We start from the raw sequence: 24,047 nt of genomic DNA on the forward strand, positions 1-24,047 counted from the left end.
TATTGTAGCTGTAATGTCATGTTCTGTCTTAATAACCCTGCTCTTTGTTTATTCCAGTGTATTTATAATTTGTGATTTGCTCGTGTAATTTAGACGGCTGTGACACCATAGGTGCAGTGGGTTATTTTCTGTGTTAGCCATTTTTTCGCACTTCAACTTTTCTGACTTCTTTTTTTTTTTTTCTTACTAGTTTTGCATTTGGCTTGGGTCAGTGTAACTGGACCCTACAGAGGTTGCACAGGTAGTCCAAATCCTCCAGGACAGCACATCAATATGATGCCAGATGTTTTGCTGTATTTAAGCATGGAGGAGATTCCAGGTGACAGGCATTTACTGGACAGGTCCACAGAAGGTCCTTCTATCAGCCGGACCGCTATGTGCTTTGGACTTATCTCAGTTCCCTCGCTGATGTAGTGAGTCCTGGGTTCCTCCTGGTGTACAACAATGCCCAGCCTAATGTTGCATCAGTATCCAGTTCCTGGAGGATGAGGTAAATTGATACCATTGACTGGCCCCCACGCTTGCCTGAACTAAATCCAATAGCACACCTCTGGGACATTATTTGTTGGTCCATCAAGTTCCACCTCAGAGTCTCTGTGAGTCAGTGATGGCCTGGTCCGGATGTGGAAGGAGATCCCCCAGGACACCATACGTCTCATTAGGAGCATGCCCTGACATTCTCAGGCATGGATACAAGTACGTGGGGGCTATAAAAACCCTGAGTACTATTTTGAGTTTCAACAAAATGGATTACCTACTGCATCATTTATTCACTTTGATTTTTGGGGTGTCTGAATAGCCAACTATGGACTGATAATTTTCATTTCCATCAAACGACGTGGCATCCTTTCCACTCCTAACACATTACCCAGCCCACATCAGTATAGATATCCAGAATGATTCTTTGCCAATAGGTTTGATGTGTTTTGCCTTTAGTTGTCTCGAGCACTGTAAAAAATCTTCTGCAGTTATGATATGATCATTATTTAAGAAGGTGATTTGTTCACTGCACAGACATGAGAGAGGTATCAGTCTTTTCGTCTACCTCTCAGCAAGAGACCACTAAAGCATATTTCCAAATGTTGAACTCTTCCAAAATTTAAAATTAACATTAACAAAATGTATCCAAATGTTCGCTACCGCTGTTTTATGAGTGTTGCTTGAAATCATTTGTAATCCAGTTAAACTGAGGCTCAAGGCTACCCGCGAGGCTCGTCCTTTTTGTCTGCATCCTGTTTGGTCTCTTTGTCCGAACAGCCATCGGACCAGTCAAATGTTTTTTCAGGGAATGAGTGTGATGTTTGTTGTGTGTTGGGAGTGAGGGAGGGTTTTGGGAAGCACTGAAGGCATCTTTGTTCTCTGCACATAAGATAGTAGTGTTTGGCTTGGCTGGTTATTGGTGTGAAAAGACAGCCTGTTTAGGAAAATGTGTGAGGATCATTGACTGGAGGCTCTTTTAATGGACTCTGAACACGTGTTTGAGCAATTAGTGGCACAGAGCCTTGAATCGTGTTGTATTTTGTTGAATGTTGGACTGTATGGATCTTTAAACACTTTCTGCCATGAAACTGCAGATTTTGAGATTTATAAATATATAATTACACAGATTGTAAATGCATTTCAGGTTTATCTTTTTATGTATGCTCACGCAGACACACACACACAAAAAAAATAAACACACTGTCTTTGGCTTTGTGCCATCAGCAAACACGGGAGTGTTGCAGACAGGAAGCAGACAGATGGACAGACGCAAGCGTACGCAAATGAAACAAAGAGAGTAAGGAGACTGTGATTTGGGGGATCAGTAATCGACAAAAATTATAATTATTATCTCGGAATATTTATAAACAATACTGTTACTGAACAGTGAATATAAGATGTTTGTGCGATGGGATTGAAATTGATTTTTTAATTAGCTGAATGTGGTCTAGCATGGAAGAACAAAGAGATGACGGCTGGGGCTGCTGTTGCTGTCTCCACCCAAAAACCACCTGCTCCTGATCTCAATGATTTCCATTAGTGTGGACGATTTAAAAAAAACCCTACATCATTTCCTCCTCAAACAAAGTGACCTCGTTTTATATTTCCTTGCGTTTTTACAGCTATACCTTGCAGTTCATTAGTATAAAAGAAATGTAACATTAACTGGGAAATGATCTTGAAAGCTGTTATTCAGCAGAAAAAAAAATAAAAAAATTTTCCACGAACACGTACGACTTGAATAACAGAGCTCAGCTCACTGTGATGGGTGTGTTTGTATTGAGCAGGACTGACCACAGCTTAAAGCTCCTGTGGGATCCGCGTGCTACTCAAGGGCACTTTGCCTGTCACAGCGGGCGCTGCAGATGCATCACAAGCCACACTACAGCCACGAGCTCACCGCTGTAATGCACCGCCTCATCAGTGACAAAGATCGTATCAGCGGGTTGATATGTTTCATCAGGAGGAGAGGAGTCAGTGTAAGAGCACACGTCGATGAATAATGTGCTTTTTAGAAAAGGAAGAAGCTGAAAGGAGTGATGGAGGAGTGGTGGCGGGGGGCGCGCAGGGACAGACACATTAGACAAAGAGGAAATTGGTCAGTAAAAAAAAAAGAAAAAGGGGAGAGTAATGCTGATGCCTGTTGCCATGGTGATGTGGGTCAATGACTGGTTGCCATGGTGATCGCTACTTGGAATTCTGGGAAGGGATATTTTGGCGTGTGCGTGTGGATGAGGGGAGACGTTTATTCAATATAACTGAGAATGTGCAGCATGCGTCTGTGTGTACGGACGGGCACCTTTATAACAGCAAGTGTGGTAACGTGTGCTGCAGTAAGTCAGGCGCAGTGCTGCTCAAAATTCAAAATAAAGAAAGAATATCAAGATAACGGTGCAGCCTGTAACCTGTCATTACTTTGTGTAAGGATGATTTAGTCTCTAAGGTCTGCATATTTGAGACTTTGTGATCAAAGGTCAGAGGTCACTGTGACCTCACTCAAAGATGTACTTGGTATTTATGACCAGTGTTGGTCAACTTACTTGAAAATATTAATTAGTTACTAATTACTGATTACTTCCCAAGAAAGTAATCCCATTACTTTACTGATCACTTACACAATTTGTAATACATTCTAAAGCAATAGACAATTCAATTTTTTCTGCATAATCCATCAGATGAAATTTGAATGAAAAAGACTCTTTCTAAAAAAATGTTTTATTAGTTTTCATCACTAACTTTATGCACTTTGCATCAAGCAAGAATTAAATTATATGCAACAGTCTTTGACTTGAGGAAATTTGTTCAAAATTTAAACCTTTTTTCTGCGTATTCCAGCGTATAAAATAAAATAATTTTTTGTGTTTACACTCACTCTTTCAAATAGATGCAAGTAAAACACAGCAAAAAAGGAATAAAATCAAAGACTCCTGTCGCTCTTAAATCTATTGTCAACTGTTTAGGAGGAGTGGGGCCGGTGGTCGTACTTGCTCCCACACTCCATATTATCCATTGTTGTTCTACACATTTCTGTTACTACCACAGCGTCGCACGCTCGTACGTCATTGTCATGAGACACTGACAAACAAAATCACAGTTTAGTAACGCAGCATGCCTATGGGAAAGTAACAGTAAGCTAATTTTTTTTTTTTGCAATAGTAATGCCTTACTTGCAGCATTTTTTATATATATATATATATATATATATATATATATATATATATATATATATATATATATATATATATATATATATATATATATATATATATATATATATATATATATATTTGAAAAAGTGACTGATCAAATTCAATCAAAGTTAGATTTATATGCAAATAAATCCATTAATGCACTCGACATAAATCTGGACAAAAACAGCCAAGCTTTAAAATTTCAGAATTTCATATCAGAAACGTTGGTACAGGCATGCCTCCATTCAGTCATTCTACTTTTTTTATTCTTATTTTTTGTGTGTGTGTGGCAAAAAAATGTTCTTTTAGATTGTTGTTTCAGATATCAGTAAGCTTTTCTTCACACAGCAGTAAAAGCCCGATAATGTATTCATCCTCATTGTTGGCAGAAACGACTTGCATGTTAATGGAAGTAAATTTGGCAGATTGTAGGTTTTATGCCTAATTTGAGCCTTCTGATGAAACCCTGTTGTTAATGGGTTTCTGGGTCAATGTGTGTCTTCTGTTTTTGTATCTTTGTTTGCATGTGTCTTTGTGTGTCTGTCCAGGTGCGTAATCAACTCCTCATTCATTTGGTGAGTCACACTTTTCTGTATGTATCAGTGAGGGGTGGGAGTGCACTCTCCACATGAAATAGTGAATATGTAGTGAAAACAGGAGTATGCCATTCAGTCCCCACAGCTGCCTGGCTTGATGAGTCATCTGGTAAACAATAAAAAATGTGATACAACAAACTGTTATAAGAACAGCATGCTCGTTCAGTGAGAAAAATGCTCGCTATGCATGCATTTACAACCCTGCTCACAGTAAAGTTCATGTTCTGATGTAAAGCAAATTTAATTGAAATTCAAAATGAGATTGGTTACTTGGTTTCAACATTAAAACAGTGTTGCCTTCATACTATTTTCTACTAAATTAAGGCATTTAATTAAGGTATTTTAGCTCTTAGGTCTGGGCTTGCCTACTATCAGCAGACGTGATTCCTTTACTTCTGTCCTCCAGGTCCTTGAAGTGATGCTGATGTGAATGCGATGCTGTGTGACAAGCTGAGTCTGGAAGACATGAGGGAAAGCTCAGGGCATTGAAGTGTGTGTGTGTGTGTGTGTGTGTGTGTGTGTGTGTGTGGGGCATGAGAAGAGATGTGAGATGACGTAGCGTGCAGGCTGCATGCTACAGTACACCAACAGCATGGGGAACAAGAATAGACTCAGCACACTCGTAGGTTGTAGTTGAGGCTGATGGATGTGCACATGGTGGTAGTGCACGTGAGCCCCCCCCCCCCCCCCTTCACTAGTGATGTCAGCCCATGTACACCCTGCTAAAACTGGCAGTGCATATAAGCCCATCCCCCCTCTAAATGGCCTGCATTATTGTTGGAGCTACTTTGGGGTGTTTTTGCTACTTTGTCTGTTTACACAAACTGAACACGCACATTGGAAACAAATATATATATATATATATATATATATATATATATATATATATATATATATATATATATATAATTTATTTATTCTTTTAAAAAAAATTATTATACATTACATTTCATCAGTCTGTTCTTCCTGTCATAAACATGCAGACATCCACCATTGCAGGATTACCCATAATCGTCCATGGAAGTCTGTCTTACTTGATTCCACTACAATCCCTTGTGGTAAAGGGAAAAATAAGGACAAACCTACATTAACACACACACATGCTTGCTCTCTGTCTCTTGCATACACACATAATTAGCTTGTTAATGCTGTTTATTTACTTAACCTTCACAGAGCTGACAACTTTCTCAGTGAACTGATTTTCAGCGCGTCACCATTATAACCCTACAGGCATGTGTATCGATGCAGAAAACATCCATGCCAAATGCATGCTGCAAAAACCTCTACATGCATCAAACCTGTAACATAAAACAACGGTCCCGCCACACACAAGTGATGTTGTGCTGAACTCGAAAGCTTTGATCAATAGCATATCGACTGCTGCCGCTGTATTATATGTCATCTGAGTCACCCTTGAATCAAATGCCAGTCAATGTTTATTAGGCGCACGCCACCAGAGACACAACACCCTTGTAATGAGCTTATCCTCTAAACTGAACAGCTGCTTGACATTGGTGGTGTTCAGTACAGAGTGACTTAATTGAGAAGATGATACTGTTGGATAAACACACAGCTTGGAAGACAAAAAAGCAGAAATTGAACCATTCCTGAGCACATGCAACAAATTACAAAGTCAGCTTAATGAACGATCTGTGCTAACACCTTTTTTTCATCGCTCTCTCTGTGAAACGATAAATACCTGCCATCTTGCAGACCACACACATGCACACATGCTCTGTCAGTGTGATGTTGTGGTAGAGAAAAATTCAGTCTGTCTAAACAGAATGGGTCGTGGGTGAGAGAAAAAGAAATGGGCAAGTGGAAGACAGATGCAAGTCAAGAATCGGCAGCTCGTGGCTTTTTTGGAACTTTCAGGACCAGCATATTCCCAGAAAGTAATCCTGGGATTGCTTTTTTTCTGGATCAGCTGCTAACTGACTAAACTGTCTCGTCCTGTCCCTCCCACTGCGTTTCATCCCTTGTACAACACACATGAGCAAGCCTAAACCTTAATCACATTAACTAGCTGGGCAGCTGCTGGTGCTTTTTTCCCTCTTCTGTGACGTATAAAACCAGCTGCAGGGTGTAAAAGGGTTGAAGGAGCGGGTGGGGTTGAGATTATATGATGAGGTCATCATCTCCTGTGATTTATGGTTTCAGCACGTGATGGGTGGGACGCTGGCTTCTGCGCAAATGCTCCTGATGATCTTTGAAGACTGAACATGGGAAAATGAGATTAAAAGTATTAATTGAAAAATATTATCCTATGAATCTGGGCCAATACCATGTAATTCTAAAATGCTGGTACCAAATATAAGCTCCTCTGTATTGTTGCTGCCTCTTTTATCACCTCACCTCTTTCATACTTAAGTGCGGGCCGATATGTGATCTTACATTGATTTAGTTTGGCTTTTTTCATTGATTTTACAGCTCAGCAGTGGTTACTAATCTTCCAGAGTGATGCCTTTGTCAATCTGATTATCAGGATTAATGTTTAAGTGTGTGAGACTGATATATGGTGACCGATTGCAGCATGGTACAGCTTTACACTGTGATTTTTAAGCCATGTCTTCACATCTGACCTTCCTCTGTTCTGTTTCTTTTAGGTGTTTTCTTTTAGAGCCACAGCCAGTTTAAACTTTTCACCGATATATATGTTTTTTGGGGTTTTTTCTTATTATTCACTCTGATAATGTGGCTTACCGCTAATCCAAGAATCTCTCTGAAACAAGAGTTTAAATCATCCGATTGTGGCTGTAATATTTGTTTTTAGGTTAAGCTGTGGCTCCTTTTCTCAGAAATGGCATTAGTGAAAATCATTTCTGAGTAACCGCCTGACTTTGTGTTCTCTCTACAGGGCTGGAATTGATGATGTGGAGACAGATGTGGTAGAAATTGAAGCGAAGCTCGATAAGGTATGAATCCTTCTAACATGTGGACTGTGCTTCTCATTAAAAGATAAAGTCAGCTGATCCATAAGGGAAAAAAATCACGTGTCCATTTCTTTCAGTGGTTAGAACACTTTAAACAGGGCATTAGTGGAATTCATTGGCTTTGTTTGAATGCTAAATGCCACCAGATGGGGAGGTTTTCTATGAGTAGTACTTTAGAGTCTACGCTGTAATCAGTTTTCTGTATCGCTGTCTTTCTCGCTCTGCATGTCTGCAGTTCACACACTTGTTATTTAAATGTCAGAGCTATTTAAATAATGAAAACACTGCAGACAGTTAATTAAATGCAGTGGGTTCATGCACCGAACAAGAGGCTGCCCGTTTACAGGGAGAAAAGACTGATTAATGCCAGCGAGGTTGCAAGTAGTAGAAAAGGCTCACATAGTGCAGTTTATTACATTAGTGTGCGCTGAATTTCCCTTTTTTTTTTTATACAACAATTTATGAGACATGAATTAAAGCACTTTACTTTATTCCATCTCATTTGTTGCTTATGCCTGACAACAAGAAGGTCCTGGGTTTGAATCCTCCCGCTGGCTGGGGCCTTTCTGTTTGGATTTTGCATGTTGTCTCCATGTCTGCCTGGGTACTCGCCGGGTACTCTGACTTCTCCCCACATACCAAAGATGTGCTTGGATTAAGTTAACTGGAGATTCTAAATTAGCTGTAGGTGTGAATGTGAGCGTGTCACAGGGTGCCCACAAAGATGGGCTCCAGTCCCCTTGTGACTATGAATTGGTCAAGCAGAAGAAAATGGATGGATGGATCACTCTGCCCTGAAGTGCAATTTGCCTGAACACAGGAGGTGTTAATTTTAAAGCTGCCGTAGAGACCAAAACTAGGAGGTATATTTATTTTATACATATATTACAGTTCATACTCATGCAGCATTTCATAGTACTATCAGTCAGGTAGCTATATTTGTTTGCCAGAATGAGCCCAGCAAACATACACTATTTGGACAAAAGTACTGCACCTCTTAATCTCTGAATTCAGATGTTTTCGGTTCTATTGCCACATGTGTCTAAAATCAATCAGCTAGCCAATGAAAGAATGGGACGTTCACTGTATTTGAGTGTGGTACTGTAATAGGAGGCAACTACTGGAACAAGTCAAGTATTTTCCCTCCTTGATATTCCACAATCAGCTGTAAGTGGTATTACTTGCAAAGTTGATCTCTTTAGGGATGACAGACACTCAAAAAAGTGGCAGAACACATCAACTTACAGGGTAGGGCCACCGAGTGTGAGGCATAAAAGTTGCCAGCTCTCTTTTGACTCAAGATCTGCAGAGTTCAAACCTCCTCTGGCATCAACATCAGCACAAACACCGATGTTAATACCAAACATGTATCAGCTCCTGTATGTGGCCCAGTACTTTTCTCCACATAGTATATAACAGAATAATTTAGAAAAAGAAGCTTAAGGTAACTCCATAAGTGTAGGCATTCGCATCAGCATCACTGTGATCAGGCTCTGTTCTCTATGGTATTAGTGAGAGGTTAAAGGTTTAAAGGCAAATGGAACGACTGGAATAAATTTTATAGCTGTATCAAACCTAATTAGCTACAGAGATAACTCTGGATGGACCGGATGACTGTCTTGAGGAAGTGAGCTGAAAGGCTTCTTCAGATAAACTAATAGACGTGGAAGTCAAAGAGAATTTAGAGTGGGAGATTGTGTTACTGCAGCTTCTTTCTTCTTCTCTCTGAAGGTGAATCTGAGACAGTTCTTCAAACATCAAACAGCCTGCAGACATAATGAAATGTGGATTAACAAACCTCAGTGTGAACACCTAAGTTTGTTTAAATAATAAAGTTATTATTTAGATGGTTTTGACTTACTTAATATTAAAGTTCATCATTAAGGAGTAATGTGAATAGAGCCCCTTGCTCTCTACACATATAAACATTCCTGCCACCAACTGATAATGCAGGACCTTATGAACTCTGAACTCCAGTTCAGCCTCACTGAAAACTGAAAAGCGTCAGAGGAGATATATTTCCACCAGGGAGGTTTGTTCTGTTCAGCAGGAGTCCTCCACCTGCCCTGAAGCTATCTGTGGTGACAGCAAAGGCTTTCAGGCAAGGACATGGACATGACTGATGAAAGCTGAATCTCTCTGACAAGTGTGAAAACATTTAGTGCTGTCCGTCGGCTAACTGGAATACTGAAATGTTGCTGTTATTGAGAGAACACTAACAGTACTCAGAAACATTTCTAATTAGTTAAAATATTAAAATTCACATTCTTCACCTCATTGCTCAGCAATTCTGCAGTTACGCTGCAAATACAGTATACTGCTATTGTTTCGGTCAATTAACACAGCAAGGTCTGTCGTGTGGCACCAGATGTGGCATTTTGGCTCCAACTCATTTATTATATCCAGACACACAGCTTGTCCCTCTAATGGCCATCCTCAGACCCCTGGGGGGTTCAGGCCTGCACTCAATGAGATCACATTCCCTACATCAACCAATTTGTTGACATGTATGTTGTCAGACCAGCCTGGGAGGAGCAGCAGCATCGTGCTTCTTTGGAGTTTCTACAGATTCCTAAAAATGCTGTTAAAATTTGGACTGCATTATGCATCTTAGAAAACATACTGTGTGAACATGAGTGTGAACATTTGGCAACTGATGCTTTTGATCCCAGCAGCCTGTTTTAGCAGCGTTCATGCGGCTGCAGCCCTTACTGTCAGCCACCCAGTAAACCACAGTCACATACAGACAACCTTGGGAACGCTTGCACCAAATGTGATAATTAAAGGTTTACTACACTCTCTCTTAAGCAACCCCCAACCCCACCCCTTTCCAGCAGACACAAACACACACATGTTGTGTTTCGGCATAAGTGCATTGGTAATGACAGTGTAACTTTCTGCACCTTATCATATTACTTGCAAAACGGGAAAGCAGTCACAGTGAAAGTCATGATGTGGCATTCTACTGTCTGCGCTTGTTAATTTACATTTTGTTTAGAATTTCAGTTTACCCTGACATGACCTTGGCTGCATACTATATTATACAATATACTATATTATTTAATTCTCAATGTTGTGTATTGACTCCCAAAGCTTTTTAATACCTAAAGTCTGCTTATCAAGGTTGTATCAACGCTAGTGCCTTGGCTCTGAGGTTAGTCACATTTCTATGAAATTTGGTACTTGAATACATTTGTCTTTGGAGATTCCCCTTCTAGCGCCAACTTAAACTTTAGTAAAAACATCCGTAAAAACATTAACGAGCAGTAAGTTTGCTAATTGCATCTGTCTTTATATTGCTTGCATTAAGCTTTTTTTTTGCAACAATGTATATTTCAGATATTTCACAGGAAAATGTTTATTTCTTATTTTTTTCAGCAGTAGATTTAAATTGTTTCCAATTCTGTCATAATGCTTAGCAAAAAGGTGATCCAGCCATAAATAAACATTAACAATTTTTTTCCTTGAGGCACCTCAGAATGCCATGATGACCTCTTCATGCTGTGTAGTGCCATCAAGTGTGTTTTGCAAGAGCTTGCACTCTACTTTTGGAAAATATTGCAGTCACGCAACCTTGCATCTGTCAGTAGAGTTGCACAACACAGAGCTAATTAGCAAGTGTTTGAAATTTCCTCTATTTATTATGTACCAAGTTGTGAGTAAGTTGGTGTGTGGGATTTGGGACGCCGCTTTAATCATAGTTATGCAATACAGTCAGTGGCCTTTGATCATCTTCTTCATTTCCATCTTTTCATTTGCTCATTTAGTTACTTTCTTAATAAATACATGCTTCTCAGTTGGATTCCTGACACAGCAGCTTCAGTAAGGCCTGCGCTGGCCTCCAAAATTAATATTATTCCAAATTTGAGCATCCTCTTGCATTCAGCATGTGAGCAAAAGATTCTTATAGGCTTTGTTTGATTTACGTCATCATTTTGACTATTAATATCCTCACATCTCATTGTATAAAAAGTCTTTAAATAGAAAGTGTTCTTGTTTTGGGGGCATTAAAGTGATGTTTTTACACCTCCCATTAGTTGGTGAAGCTATGCAGCGGGATGATCGAGGCCGGCAGGGCCTATGTCAGCGCTAACAAGCTCTTTGTTAACGGCATCAGAGACCTGTCCCAGCAGTGCAAGAAAGAGGAGATGATATCGGTGAGTAGAAGCAAGGATATCTTCAACACGGAGTTCAGATTCACTGAGTAATATTTGAGTGCCAGCTTCTTAGCAACTGACTTCTCCTCTGTCTTTGACTTGGACATTCCTGCATGCATTCCTCCAGTTGTTGTGTGCATGGAAGAGGTGACCTGATTTGAACAGGAGACGTTTACACTAAAACTTTACATGCCTGCAAGCATATAGACCTGAAACTGACTTTATAGTTTTTTAGGAAGGCATTTGGTCTCTGTTTCCTGTGTAATGTGTACTCATGTATAGATAAGTTGTTATGTGAGAAAGATTTTGACGTTCATATGGAAATCCATGCTTACACTGTGCACTCTACATCACAGGAATGCCTTGAAAAGTGTGGCGAAAGCCTCCAAGAAATGGTCAATTACCACACGGTAAGACACATCTGCACACACACGCGCACAGACATACTGTATGTTGTAGCCACAGGTGAGAGGTTGAGGTACAGCCCAGGTCTTCTGACATATTAACATCTTTCAGGCATGCACAACTCTTACACACACACAACACTTCAACTGTGAAATCACTCAATGACTTTGAATCTGTCCACACTGGCCAGTGATTCAAACCACATGCTGGACCAGATGTGTATTGCAGGTTAATGCATAAACACACACATGCACACTCACACGCTCACAGGTTTTCCCCACATGACTCCAGAGTGATTTCTCCTCATGACTAAGTGTGATCTCGAAATTTCTCACTCTATGAAAGGTTTCTCACACTGCTGAGATGATGATGCAGGTTTAAAAAGCCCAAGGCAGAAAGAGATATTACAGCACTTTAAAGTAATCAGCAGTAATCATTAGGACATGACAATATAAGACAGTGTGTAATATTCTGAGATGCTCACTCAAGTCCATGTTTATGCATTATGCACGCATGCATGACAAAATTAGGAACAAAGGAGAGTATTGACAATGAAGGGAAGTGGGGGAAGAAAATAAACACAGAATAAAAAAGGAAGTGACAAAGAGACACAAATGTAACAGATCTGAAGCTTTCTGTTTTTTATTCCACAGAGTGTGAGTTATCTCTTAGATAAATCTTCTTCAGTGCATGGTTCTGTTATGATCTCCAACTTCACCTTTTTAAAGTCAAATCAAATCAAATCTCTGCTTATTACATAGGATCCATTAGCCACATCAGACCAATAATTTCCTCTTTTTTTTTATAGACGCGGAGTACTCTTTTCCTTTCTATCCATTACAAGTTATGTAATGTCTGCAGTCCTTGCTTATATTACATAGAGCACCAATTTTATGAACGCTGTTTCTTTTCCACTGCCCTTTCACACCATCTCAATGCATCCTCTGTGACGCCTTTTTTCTTGCTTTCCCTTCAGTCACCCTTCTAAAGAGTGTTTGTTTAGCAGATTTTGTGAATAAACAAGGGAAGGAAAAAATAAAGGATACATTTCTTTGCTAACTTACACTTCCCTGCATCTTATCTACTAACATAGTCCCACGGTTTGCTGTGCCGTCACCCTCATGGAGAAGCTTCAGTTCCCTGAAATATGAGAAGAGGACCAACAGCCATCTCTCTTACACATCCATCATGATGAGGATGATGTGAGGAAGAGATATGAGAAAGAGAATCAAGGAGATGTGTTAGCCTAATAAAAAGCAGCCTTAGTGTCTTTACTTAACCAATCAGTGCCTGTTCCTAAGGCTTTTCAGCTGTCGAGCATAAACAAGGGCATTCAAAAGAAAAACGGATCTCTCAGTAAATTATATAAGCAAATGTGTTTACATTCAAACATGGATCAGTCTCAGCAACAGATTAGGAAGCTTAAAAAAGTGAAACTGAGCAGATTTCTTTTTTTTTTTAATATTGTCATTTGAGTACCTGTTGACAGCATTGTGCGATTTTCTATACTGTGATATATTTCTGTTGATGATCACCGTTCTTATTTGGCCACAAGCAAAAAAGAGCTTTGGCTTTCCATCCCAGGTACAAGAGGGATGGCTGATGGGGCACGGAGACACGGAGGATCTCTGAATTTCAAGAGAATTGCATGAGGAAATTGAGTGCTGACATCATGTAGGTTGGGCTGGGTCGAGCCCAAGGCATTATAATCAAGTGCAGGCCTGAGTGGAACATTTGGATTAGTTTCTATCAGATGTACAGAAATTGTTTTGGGTTTCATTTCTTACACCCCGTTTTGGAGACTGTCACTATTTTGCTCAACACAATTCAGCGTTGTGCCAGTGCAGTCTGATGACACATCATTTATTAAAAATGTTCTCAGGTAGTTTTCCATTTTCAGCATTTTAATGATGAATGCATGGTAGTACCTCCAAACAATCCCTGGTTCTGTCAAGGGCAGGAGACACAAATCCCCTTTGGGATTGCTTCAGAAAGGGCATTCGGCGTACATCCGGCCAAATCAAACATGCGCCCCCGCAGTGATGACCTCTTGTTAATAAGGGAGCAGGTGAAAGTAGCTTTCTTAAGCATGAATCCATGGTGTGAAAGGATTATACTTCATTTTATTGGGATTATGGGTTATTTCCTCACAATTTCTTAATGATTTATTTTAAATTGTTTATTAGTCACAGAGGGGAACTAGAGGATAATAGATTAATTTCAGTTTAGATTTCAGTTTAGTTAGTTGAGCTGAGTTTAAGGTAAATATTCTCAAAATATCTCGTCATTCTTAGAACAAACGTAATACTTTTATACATTATCTGCTGACTAAAATAATGTAGTCATTTAATTGTGGCTATTTATTGTTGCACTAATTAAACATTGATTGAAGTGTTTCCAGTGAAAGGAGACATGGGAGGAGTTGCAAAGTCTTTCCTCCTTATTTTAAGAATCCATTGCACAATACTTAAAAGACAGGCTCTGCGGGAAGTTCACACATGCTTATGAAGGAATAAATCATTCTATTGCTTGACGTTGTCCACTTCAAATTTCCACACTGAGCGTGCTCTACATTTGCAGAATGACAAGCCACCTCAAGCAAAAAATCGGAGTCTCATCCGCCGTGTGTTATCAGGCCCTGCAGAGATGTCATGTGGTTGGAGGCTTACATGTACACTAAGCCCATAATCCTCAATGTGTATGCTTGCAAACTAGGGATTGCTATAGAAAGTTTAATCCATAGGATACCAAAAGTGATTGTTGTGTACACTGTCCGCATGCGCGTGATTATAAAGCAATTACTGTAAGTCTCTGCGTCTGCGTGAGCTTGTGTGCACGTGTGTTGCACAAAGATAAATCAACAAGGCACACGGTTTCCTTAATATAGTCTAGGATAATATCAACAGCAGTGGCTGGAATATAAAAATGGAAACAAACTCACTTCCTATAGTGGAGAGAAGAGTTGGTTAAAATGCATGAGAAGTGGAGGAAAGAGAGCATGAGACAGTCAGGAAATGGAATCCCATACTTAACAGGAAGTAAAATGTGGGCTCAAATATTGCTAAAAATCTACTGAGGCGGTAGCTGAGTGTGTTCACGTGTGTGCTCGCTTTTCTCATTTCCTTCAGCTCCTCTCTGCTTGTGGCTGAAGCCGTTAAAGTAGTCACATGAAAGGGATCATAATGCCATCTTGTGCCCAGATCGGAGAACTACAGATTTTCAGCTGTATTCATTGCTTGCTCTTTAACTGCTGTGCACTGTATCTCACATGATATCTCTTCCTTCCATCTGCTCGCAGATTTTGTTTGACCAGGCTCAGAGGTCCATCAAACAGCAGCTTCACACCTTCATTAAAGAGTGAGTATCACATCACATTTGAGTAGATTTAAGCACTTAAGAGAGGTGAGGACAAGTGAACAAGATGTTAAACCACTAGCTATATGAAGACTAGATGTCTGTTTTTATAAGTAACTTCATGTTTTAAGATTTCTATCTAGTCCCTTAATTGTTGTGTTAAGTGTGCATTTTTGTACTCACATGCAGAAATCTCCCAATAATAACAGAAATTAAGAATTTCGATCTCACCGTTTCTGATTTGGCCAAAAATCTGTGAATTCTTACCTTTGTGCTTCATGGTGCTTGTACCAGGGATATACGGAAGTTCAAGGATACCAAGAAGCAGTTTGATCGAGTGCGTGAGGACATGGAGCTGGCGCAGGTAAAGAACGCGCAGGCACCCAGGAACAAGGTGCATGAGGCGGAGGAGGCGACGCAGGCTCTCATCCTCAGCCGCAAAGCTTTTCGGCACCTGGCCCTGGACTATGTGCTACAGGTGAGGCACACAGAACATAGACTCTACTTGTTATTACTAGTGTTTTCCAATAGGTGGCACTGTGAGTCAACTTCTGTTGAACCCATGCACAGACTCTTGATCTGCTCTCAGATCTCTCCTGTACGTCTAAAATGTAGAATTTTCTTTTTCTCTTCGTTTCTGGCAGATTAATGTGCTTCAAGCCAAGAAGAAGTTTGAAATCCTGGATGCAGTGAGTGACTCGGATCCATCTGTATCGTCACATAATTATACATATACAACATATATGTATACCTGTGCAGTGTGTTTTAACTTTGTCATTTGACTTCCTTTGTCTGCTACAGATGCTGTCATTCATGCGAGCCCAGTATACTTTGTTCCAACAAGGCTTTAACATCTTGGATGAGATTGACCCCTATATGAAAAAACTGGCTGCACAGGTAAACAAAACAAGCAAACCCAAAACATAATAACGAAACCATACCATGTGATTTCTAGTTTCATTGTCCTTTAATTTTACAAACATATTTTATTTTTCACTCACTGCTCCTGCTGCATATGTGATCTTGTCTTCTATGCAGCTAGATCAGCTGGTCATTGACTCGGCTGTGGAGAAGAGGGAGCTGGAGCACAAACACGCCCTCATCCAGCAGAGAGTGAGACACCATCACAGCTCTTATCTTTGAGCCCACATTGCCATAACAGTTCATCCCTGTGTCGTTTTCTTCCAAGGAAAACTAGGGCAACCTTACCGTCCACTTCTTATGCTTACTTTTCCCTGGACCAGCATCATTATGATGAAATAGGAGCAACACCAGCACAGGGATGTTAGATACACCGACTCAGGGACAAGCAGCCATCCACCGAGACCGCTTGAGGGTGATGAGACAAGAAACAAACTACTGGAGAGAGATCATTCGTAATGATGCTAATAGATCAGAATACAAAATAAACAGAATGCGTGGAGACTCTACATCATCTGTATTTTCATAAATACTAAAGCTTAGCCTTTTCACGACTATTTCCAGCTTCTCTTTTTGCAGCCACTGCACAGGTCTGTGCAGATTCTCCTGTAGCAGCATAGGAGGACTTGCACTGATAGTGAAATCTGAAGTGCTCATCAGATATTGTCTATGCTGACCAGAATGTTAGATATGTTTCCTTAAAGGTTGCTGAAAGGAATTTCTTTTTGTCATTTAGCATGACAGTCACCACCTAATTCAGTAGAAGTTCAATAAAAGAAAAGTGGTATGTAACTGGCAGCATTAAAATAACAAAGCGAAACAGATCTTACAGAGACCACAGATGCCTTCATGAGGAAAACAAAGCCTTGAACTATTTATGTTTGTTTAGTAAATGCCACTGTCCTGTTTACTGTCTAAGGTTTGCGAGACACTGATAGACGGCATTCTGCGTTTTGCGTTCAGGATTACAGTAAGAACAAGTCCCCTAAACATGCACGGCTCACTCCGCTGGAAGAAAAGCAACTCTTTAACCATCCCCACCCCCGCAGTAGCCACACACATGCACAGATGCATAAAAAAAATCATCCATCTGTTGCCAGAAGAAATGCCAAAAGCATGCCTGTTTTTCTGCCAGAGGCCCTTCCCTCCGGTCAATTTAGTTGCCCAGGGAAGGCATCCTGCCAGACTCGACGAACAGCTTTGTGCATGGATTAATGACCTTTCAGCAACTCGTCCTTTTTAATCCATAAAACGTGCATTGAATTGTGCCACTGGGCTTCATTTCTGATGGTTTTAGAAAAATAACGCTTCACGTGTAACATGCTGTAGTAGATCAAGAACAGCTGTTTTATGTGTATTTCTCAGGAGCTCTCTGATGTCGCCCGCTTGTGACACTCATCAGTTGCACATATTTATTCTTATTTAGTTTGTTCTGGTGAAATTAACGCAGTCATGTTCCTCCTCTAATGCATTTCTTCCCCCTCTCTCACTCTCTCTCTTCGCTGTGTCCTTGCTTGGCCTCTTCCTCACAGACTCTGATGCAGGTGAGTTTGTTTTTTGTTTTTTTTCTCTCGTCTGTACCTTAACCTTGGCTTACTGGTTAAAATGAACCACATATATGTTAATTTTTTTTTTTGATTTGGGTTTTAAAAGAAAAAAATGTGTGGAACATTGCAGTAATGGACGGTTCAAGAAACACAGACCTGCTTTGCAATTGTTAGCCCGTATTTTGACCGGGCCTGTTTGGCTCTAGGTGTCAGGTTTCTTGTGTCGACTGGTATAGGTTTTCAGCTGATCCTTGAAGTTTGTACTCTAGCTCTCAAGGGCACATTGTCTGGAAATTAAAAATAAAATGAAAGTAATCTCACTTTCCTGAAAACCTGTAAATTTTCCTGCCCCAGAAGATCTTTGTCTACCAGTCATTGTGTATGTGTAGCAGTGGTAGTAGTTGTTTCACCAGCTCGACTGATGCATAAATCAGTGTGCCTTTTTGTAAGCATAAAGCGAGACTGTGTTTGCGTGGGAGAGACGTTAACGTCAGTATTTGTCTGAAGGCGCTGACGCGTGTCACACCGATGTGCCCTTCTTGAAATTTCTAGCACAGACTTCCTCTTAAACAGTTTTTATAAGAGTGTAAGACTCTAAAATAAGTCACCAAAACAACACAGATTATTATATTCAATTGTTAAATAAATCATTACAGTCTGTGTGTAAAAATATCAAAGCGAAGTGGTGATGATCTGATGATCAAACATCTGTCTATCACCAACACAGTGCCAGCACTGTTTTTTGGAGCCAGCTCTGCCTTTTTGGTGTCTTTGCAGAACCAATCCTCATTCTGACAGGTCAGAAAACCTAAAGTTACAACTGCCAGCTTACAGCCAAAGTCAACAGATGGCATTAAGATGCACAGCCGGGTCTTGAATGTGAAGGCAAGCAATGGAAAAAGATGAAGAGAGAAAAAAAGTGAAAGATCCAGACAACAGGGCGAGACAGATGACGGAGGCCGTCTCTCTCAAAGAGGGAAAAACTCAAAGCTCTTTCAAATCAGATGTCTGGTCTTTCTCAGGAAGTGATTTTATCAAGAAAAAAACCTGTAGTTACACGAAGACAGAAAAAGCATCACTGCATCAAGAATTTAAAGAGAAAACACTGCCACGAGCCATTTCAATTTATTTTTCCCCACTGAACACTGACGTCTGTTGTTTCTGATATTCCTTCCATATGCAAATGTAGTAGTGTGGGAAGGGGCGCTATGAGACGGCAGAAGCTGTGAATTATAGATGCAATGCATTCTTTATTAACAGTAACTTCAGCACTCAGGGTAAAAATAAGACCGATTCATGGAAGTAGTTAAGCCTGCCTGCTTTATTTGCAGAGAAGTTAATAAGGGATGAGCACAGATAAATATATTAGTGTGGGGTTATGTGAAAGGGGCATTGTTGGCATTAGGATGAAGCAGAAACAGTAATCAGGTGATGAGTGAGAGACCATTTTAGCCATTGCATACTTACACAGTGGGTTCTTCTTCATTACCTCGCGCTTCCTTTGATTGCCCCGGCGGCTCCCTCCCCATCTCAGCCCGTCCTCCTGCACAGATCACACGCTCCCTCGTGCCTTTCTTTCACAGCAGCTCTTTTTTGTGTGTGTGCAGAACATCATTGTGGCTCCCTGGGGAACCAGGGCCTCAACTCTCTCCTCCTTCATTGTCACCACTTTTAACTGTACAACATTTTTAAATCAAGCAAACGCAAAAACACCAGAAAAAAACTAGGGTGTTTACTAAACATTTCCTTAACCGCCTTTATCAATAAATTGCCCAAACTATATCCATTTGTAACACATGTTTGCTTGCAGCGTATTAGGATGAGGTATTTTTTCGTAATAATTTTCTGCTGACTGGTGACAACTGCCGAGGTGTCCCTGTGGTTGATGGTCCCAAACAGGCTCACGACCTTCCTGACAGAAAAGGCAGTTAAAAAAAACATATCTTCAGACTTCGTTTATCTAGTGACTGCTCAGGCTGGGCACCTGTAAAAGCAGTACTTTTCTGTAGGAGCTGCGTTACACAGGTGTTGTTTCAGCTCAGTGTGCGTTGCGTGTCTGTGGTGTGATGTGTTATTACTTAACATGAAGACAATTGCCTGGAATGTTATTCACTATATGCAAATTATCACATGCAGTTTACCTCCAAATGTATGGAAATGTTTCAACATGTCTTACACAGCCTTACTGGTATGTTGCCAAAATTGCATGTTCAGGGTCTCTTTTGTTATGCAGCCTCCTGTTCCTTTAAGCTACTGGTGCACTGCATTCTTGAACAGTCCTGGCTAATTGAAGGTTGTAAGACAGGAGGGGGCATAAATATTTGTATAAAGCTACGCATTATTCTGTGTGTTAGAATTAAGGGCTTCCTTTTGACTCGTAACACTTGTGACTTGTGACAGCTGCAGTGCTTCCAAACAAAAGGTGCTTTTAGGGGGGAAAAGAGCTGTGTTGTTATTGTTATTGCACATCTTCAGTTTGTATAGCGACTGCTCAGGCTTGGCACCTTTAAAAAAAAAAAAGTAAAAACTTCTTTGTAGGAATTGTTGTTAGACAGGTGCCGTTCCACTTCAGTGGGTGCCTTATTAAAGGGCTTTACCTGGAATTCACTATATGCAAATACTTGTATTTGTAATATACATATACATATGGAACTGGTTCAACATGTCTCATACAGCCTCACTGCTATGTTTTGGGCCCACTGTTTGACTCAGTGCCATTATGCAGCTCGATGAGTCTTTGGGCTACTTGTGCGCTACATTCTTGCATTACCCATTATCCTCAGCACATTTCCTGTTGTTTTATGATTTAAAACTAAATGCAAAAGCTGATGAATGAGCTCTTTTTAGTCTTCAAAGAGACACGTGGAGTAACATACAAAGTCTGACCAGCACAGGCCCATGGGCTCAGTGTCCTCCTAAGTCATGCTGGGTGCCGCAATTGCTGCAGAATCACTAAACTACTGTGAATGTAATAATAAAACTGAGCTTGCACTGCAATAACTTATCAGTGATTCAATTCAGATTATACTGTAAGGTAAAAACCCTAAAATATTAGAAAGAACAATCACACATTCCCCATGAGCAAGTACTTGGCGACCTTGGGAAGGAAAAGCTCCCTTTTAGCAGGAAGAAACCACTGATGGAACCACAGGAGCAGGGACTGGTTGGGTGTGAGAGGAAAGAGAAGAGCACAGAGGGAGGCAGCACAAAAGGCAAACTACTGGAGAGTCAGAGTTTAAGAATTGCTAATGATTAAATGCTGTAGTTAAAAGACAGAGTGACCAAGTGCATCATGGGAAGCCCCCAGCAGCAGAAGCTTATGTGTGTTTAAGTTTTTCATTACTAAATTGTATCAATTAGTGTAACTTATAATTGAAGCGTATCAGTAGAATTCAGCTGCGGGGTTCACAGTGACTTAATAGGGCAGTTTGGCTCAGTGGCGCTATGCAGCCTCCAGCGCCTTTGGGCTAGTCGCTGCATTCTTGCGCGGTCCCGGCTGATTTAAGGTGGGAAGAGGGTGCTCCGGGCTGGTGTTTGGGGAGCAATAATGTCAGCTTGATTAAGCAGGAAAAAGTTTTAGAGCTGCAGACAGATGGAAAACTAACTCCCACAGAAGACGCTGAAAGGGCAGCCTTAAATCGCGGGTGGGGCGGGGATGAGGTATGGCTACGTTTAGGGCCTCACATGCAGCAGGAAAATGAAACGTTTGATCTTCAGCAGGCGCTGCAGGGGTCATCCCCGCGGGGCGCGAGGACACGGTGACAGCTGTATGCTAATGTGCGCCCGCGCCGGGTCCACGCGGCCGGAGGAGCGGCACGAGCCTGTCGCTGTTCCTCTTTGACAGTGTGTGTCTGGACTCGCATGAGGAGCACATTTGTCTCCTTTATCATCATTTATTTATGAATTTAAGCTTTTATTTTCCTGTCGACATCGTAATGCTGCTGGATGTCAATGTGATAAAGATGAAGATACTTGGCATGCTGAGCTACACGCTGGTGAGCTTTTATTTATTTATTTAACCTGAAGTTTTGATGAGAGCTTCTGTTCGACTCTTGTACGCTGTGTTCCTTTTTCCATTGGTGAACAGACAACAGGTTTAAAAGTTTAAAATGCAACAATTAGCTGCATGAGGGAAAACTGGAGTTAAGGGAAATGCCAACACGGGTGTTCCTCCAAATGTTCTTCTGTCTTTTATTCTGTAAAGTTGGTGCAAAAACGCCCAGTTGGAGAGCCTACAACTAGCCTGCTGCTCTCCAGCAAATGTTGCGCATAAGTGGCTCTTGAATCACTTGGAAACACCTCCAGGTGTTTGGCCGGTGGAGAACCAAGCTGTTGTACCACATCACATCATGTTTTTGCTTTCTAGGGCCTGCATGTTTTGGAAGAATTGTTGCTGAAGAATTTTGTGTTATTATAGTACCTCCGTGTCACATGGCAGTTCACCTACTTATCTTATGTCTGAATCCGTTCGTTTCAGTGAATGGGAGGTGACTTTGTGGCAAGGAATCAGTGAAAAGGCTTTTATGCTTTTAACAAAGCTAAAGGAAAGTGGAAAATTACAGGGTTTCCCTGAGTAGAAAGTATGTGTGCCTACTAGTCTGCCATATGTTTAGTACTCCCTCAGATCAAAGTGTCACCTAAGATAAGCAAACCTGAGCCTCGGCTCTCATTTCACAATCTGTGTGCTTTTGTTCTTCACTTCGCTGAACAGGTGGCATCTGACTTTAGAGACCCTTCTTGGCTAATCTTAGATATACAAATAGGTACAAAAGGTTTAGCTGAATGGTCGAGAAATCCTGACACAATCTTTAAATGTAAACTAATCGTGTTGTAGAGAGGACACTGATTATTGAGGAGGCACGGCTATTGTATGAGCCCGCGATAAGGTTACGCAGACATTTGTTGTGGACTTTACGCTCATTGTTTCACACAAATAATTACTTCATATGTTCTCTTCACAGGATTTTTCCTATGATGACCCTAAGCTGGAATTCAATGTGGATGCACCCAATGGTGTGGTTATGGAGGGCTACCTCTTTAAGAGGGCCAGCAATGCATTCAAGACCTGGAATAGGTAAAATGGAAAGTTACGATATATAACAAAATAGAATCGAGGTTAGCTTACAAATCAGCCATAACCTGTTCATATGGAAAATACACTAATGTGACAAGATGGGGGTAAAAAGCTCATCTTTCTAACTTTATTGCCTGTGAGCTCTCAGATTTCTATGTAGAATAACTGAAGAAGGAATGTGCTTTGTTGAGCTCTACTAAGTTAGTCGATTTCATTCCATTGGTTCAGTACTGAAAGTAGACTTCAGCATTTGAGTCAGCCTATCTCTGTCACTCTAACAATCTGATTTCATACCTTCAACCCCCTCTAGGCGGTGGTTTTCTATACAAAACAGCCAGCTGGTCTACCAAAAGAAACTCAAGGTACACTTTAATTTTGTAAATGTAAATCTACCGTTTTGGGGTCCTTATGCTAGGATTTTGTCACCACTCTAGCTAACCTACACAGTTTAGAGTTCTGAATTCTATTTGCCACCATTTGTATAATAGCAGGTCAACCAGTGTCTTGTCTTTCCTGTCGATCCTGTCACTAAGCTTTGTTTTTCTGGCACTCCCCTTTTTCAATGGCAGGATTCTTTGACAGTGGTTGTTGAGGATTTGAGGTTGTGCTCAGTCAAACCATGTGAAGATAATGAGAGGCGGTTCTGCTTTGAGGTGGTTTCACCCACTAAGTAAGTGTGTGTATTTCACTCCAGAATAAGCTCAACTTTATTTTTTTTCAGATTGCAACAGACTTAAGCTAAAATATTAAACAGATAAAGATGTTTATAACTAGTTTCTATAAACCTTTAGGAGCTGCATGCTGCAGGCTGAGTCTGAGAAGCTGAGGCAGGCATGGATCCAGGCTGTCCAGGCAAGCATCGCTTCTGCTTACAAGGACATCACCGACAATTATTACATCGAGGTGAAAACAAACACATAACCCAATACAATAACACTTACACAATCCTGTAATGCAAGCCTTTATTTTTCCTTAGATTTGATCAAGTCTCCATCGCTAACTTGTAACTCCATCTTCACAGCGATTGGACCGGACTGCCTCACCCTCCACCAGCAGCATTGACTCTGCCAGTGAACCCAGAGAGAGAGGAGAGAGGGCTGATAAGGGAGTTCGGGGAGGAGGAGAAAGCCTCCTCCAGCGGGTGCAGAGCCTGCCAGGCAATGAGCTGTGCAGTGACTGTGGCCAAACGGCTCCCTGCTGGGCTTCTATCAACCTGGGAGTGCTGCTCTGCATTGAGTGCTCAGGGATCCACAGGTGACTGTACACTAAGGGCTGCAGTTATTACTGCAACAATCACACAGACCCTGTGGACTGTAAATCTTTTAAAGACACCGAAATACATGATGTAGGAGGCAGTCAAAATTAACAAGAAGTGAGCCATTTATTTTG

The 24,047-nt window shown here is 40.8% G+C and overlaps 1 protein-coding gene across 1 annotated transcript in view; it reads left to right on the plus strand.

The window, feature by feature from the left end:
- LOC113022706 (arf-GAP with coiled-coil, ANK repeat and PH domain-containing protein 3-like) overlaps positions 1–24,047 on the plus strand; it is a 57,316-nt gene that overhangs the window by 20,508 nt on the left and 12,761 nt on the right. Inside the window, exons 2-15 of the mRNA XM_026168392.2 lie at positions 7,125–7,182; positions 11,238–11,357; positions 11,714–11,767; positions 15,061–15,119; positions 15,411–15,594; positions 15,761–15,805; positions 15,918–16,013; positions 16,155–16,229; positions 17,570–17,581; positions 22,546–22,658; positions 22,969–23,020; positions 23,228–23,328; positions 23,450–23,561; positions 23,680–23,912. Coding sequence (XP_026024177.2) covers positions 7,125–7,182; positions 11,238–11,357; positions 11,714–11,767; positions 15,061–15,119; positions 15,411–15,594; positions 15,761–15,805; positions 15,918–16,013; positions 16,155–16,229; positions 17,570–17,581; positions 22,546–22,658; positions 22,969–23,020; positions 23,228–23,328; positions 23,450–23,561; positions 23,680–23,912 — 1,314 coding nt within the window. The remainder of the gene's footprint in view (positions 1–7,124; positions 7,183–11,237; positions 11,358–11,713; positions 11,768–15,060; positions 15,120–15,410; positions 15,595–15,760; positions 15,806–15,917; positions 16,014–16,154; positions 16,230–17,569; positions 17,582–22,545; positions 22,659–22,968; positions 23,021–23,227; positions 23,329–23,449; positions 23,562–23,679; positions 23,913–24,047) is intronic.

The sequence above is a fragment of the Astatotilapia calliptera genome, chromosome 5, assembly GCF_964374335.1.
Source record: "Astatotilapia calliptera chromosome 5, fAstCal68.1, whole genome shotgun sequence".
Taxonomy (NCBI): domain Eukaryota; kingdom Metazoa; phylum Chordata; class Actinopteri; order Cichliformes; family Cichlidae; genus Astatotilapia; species Astatotilapia calliptera.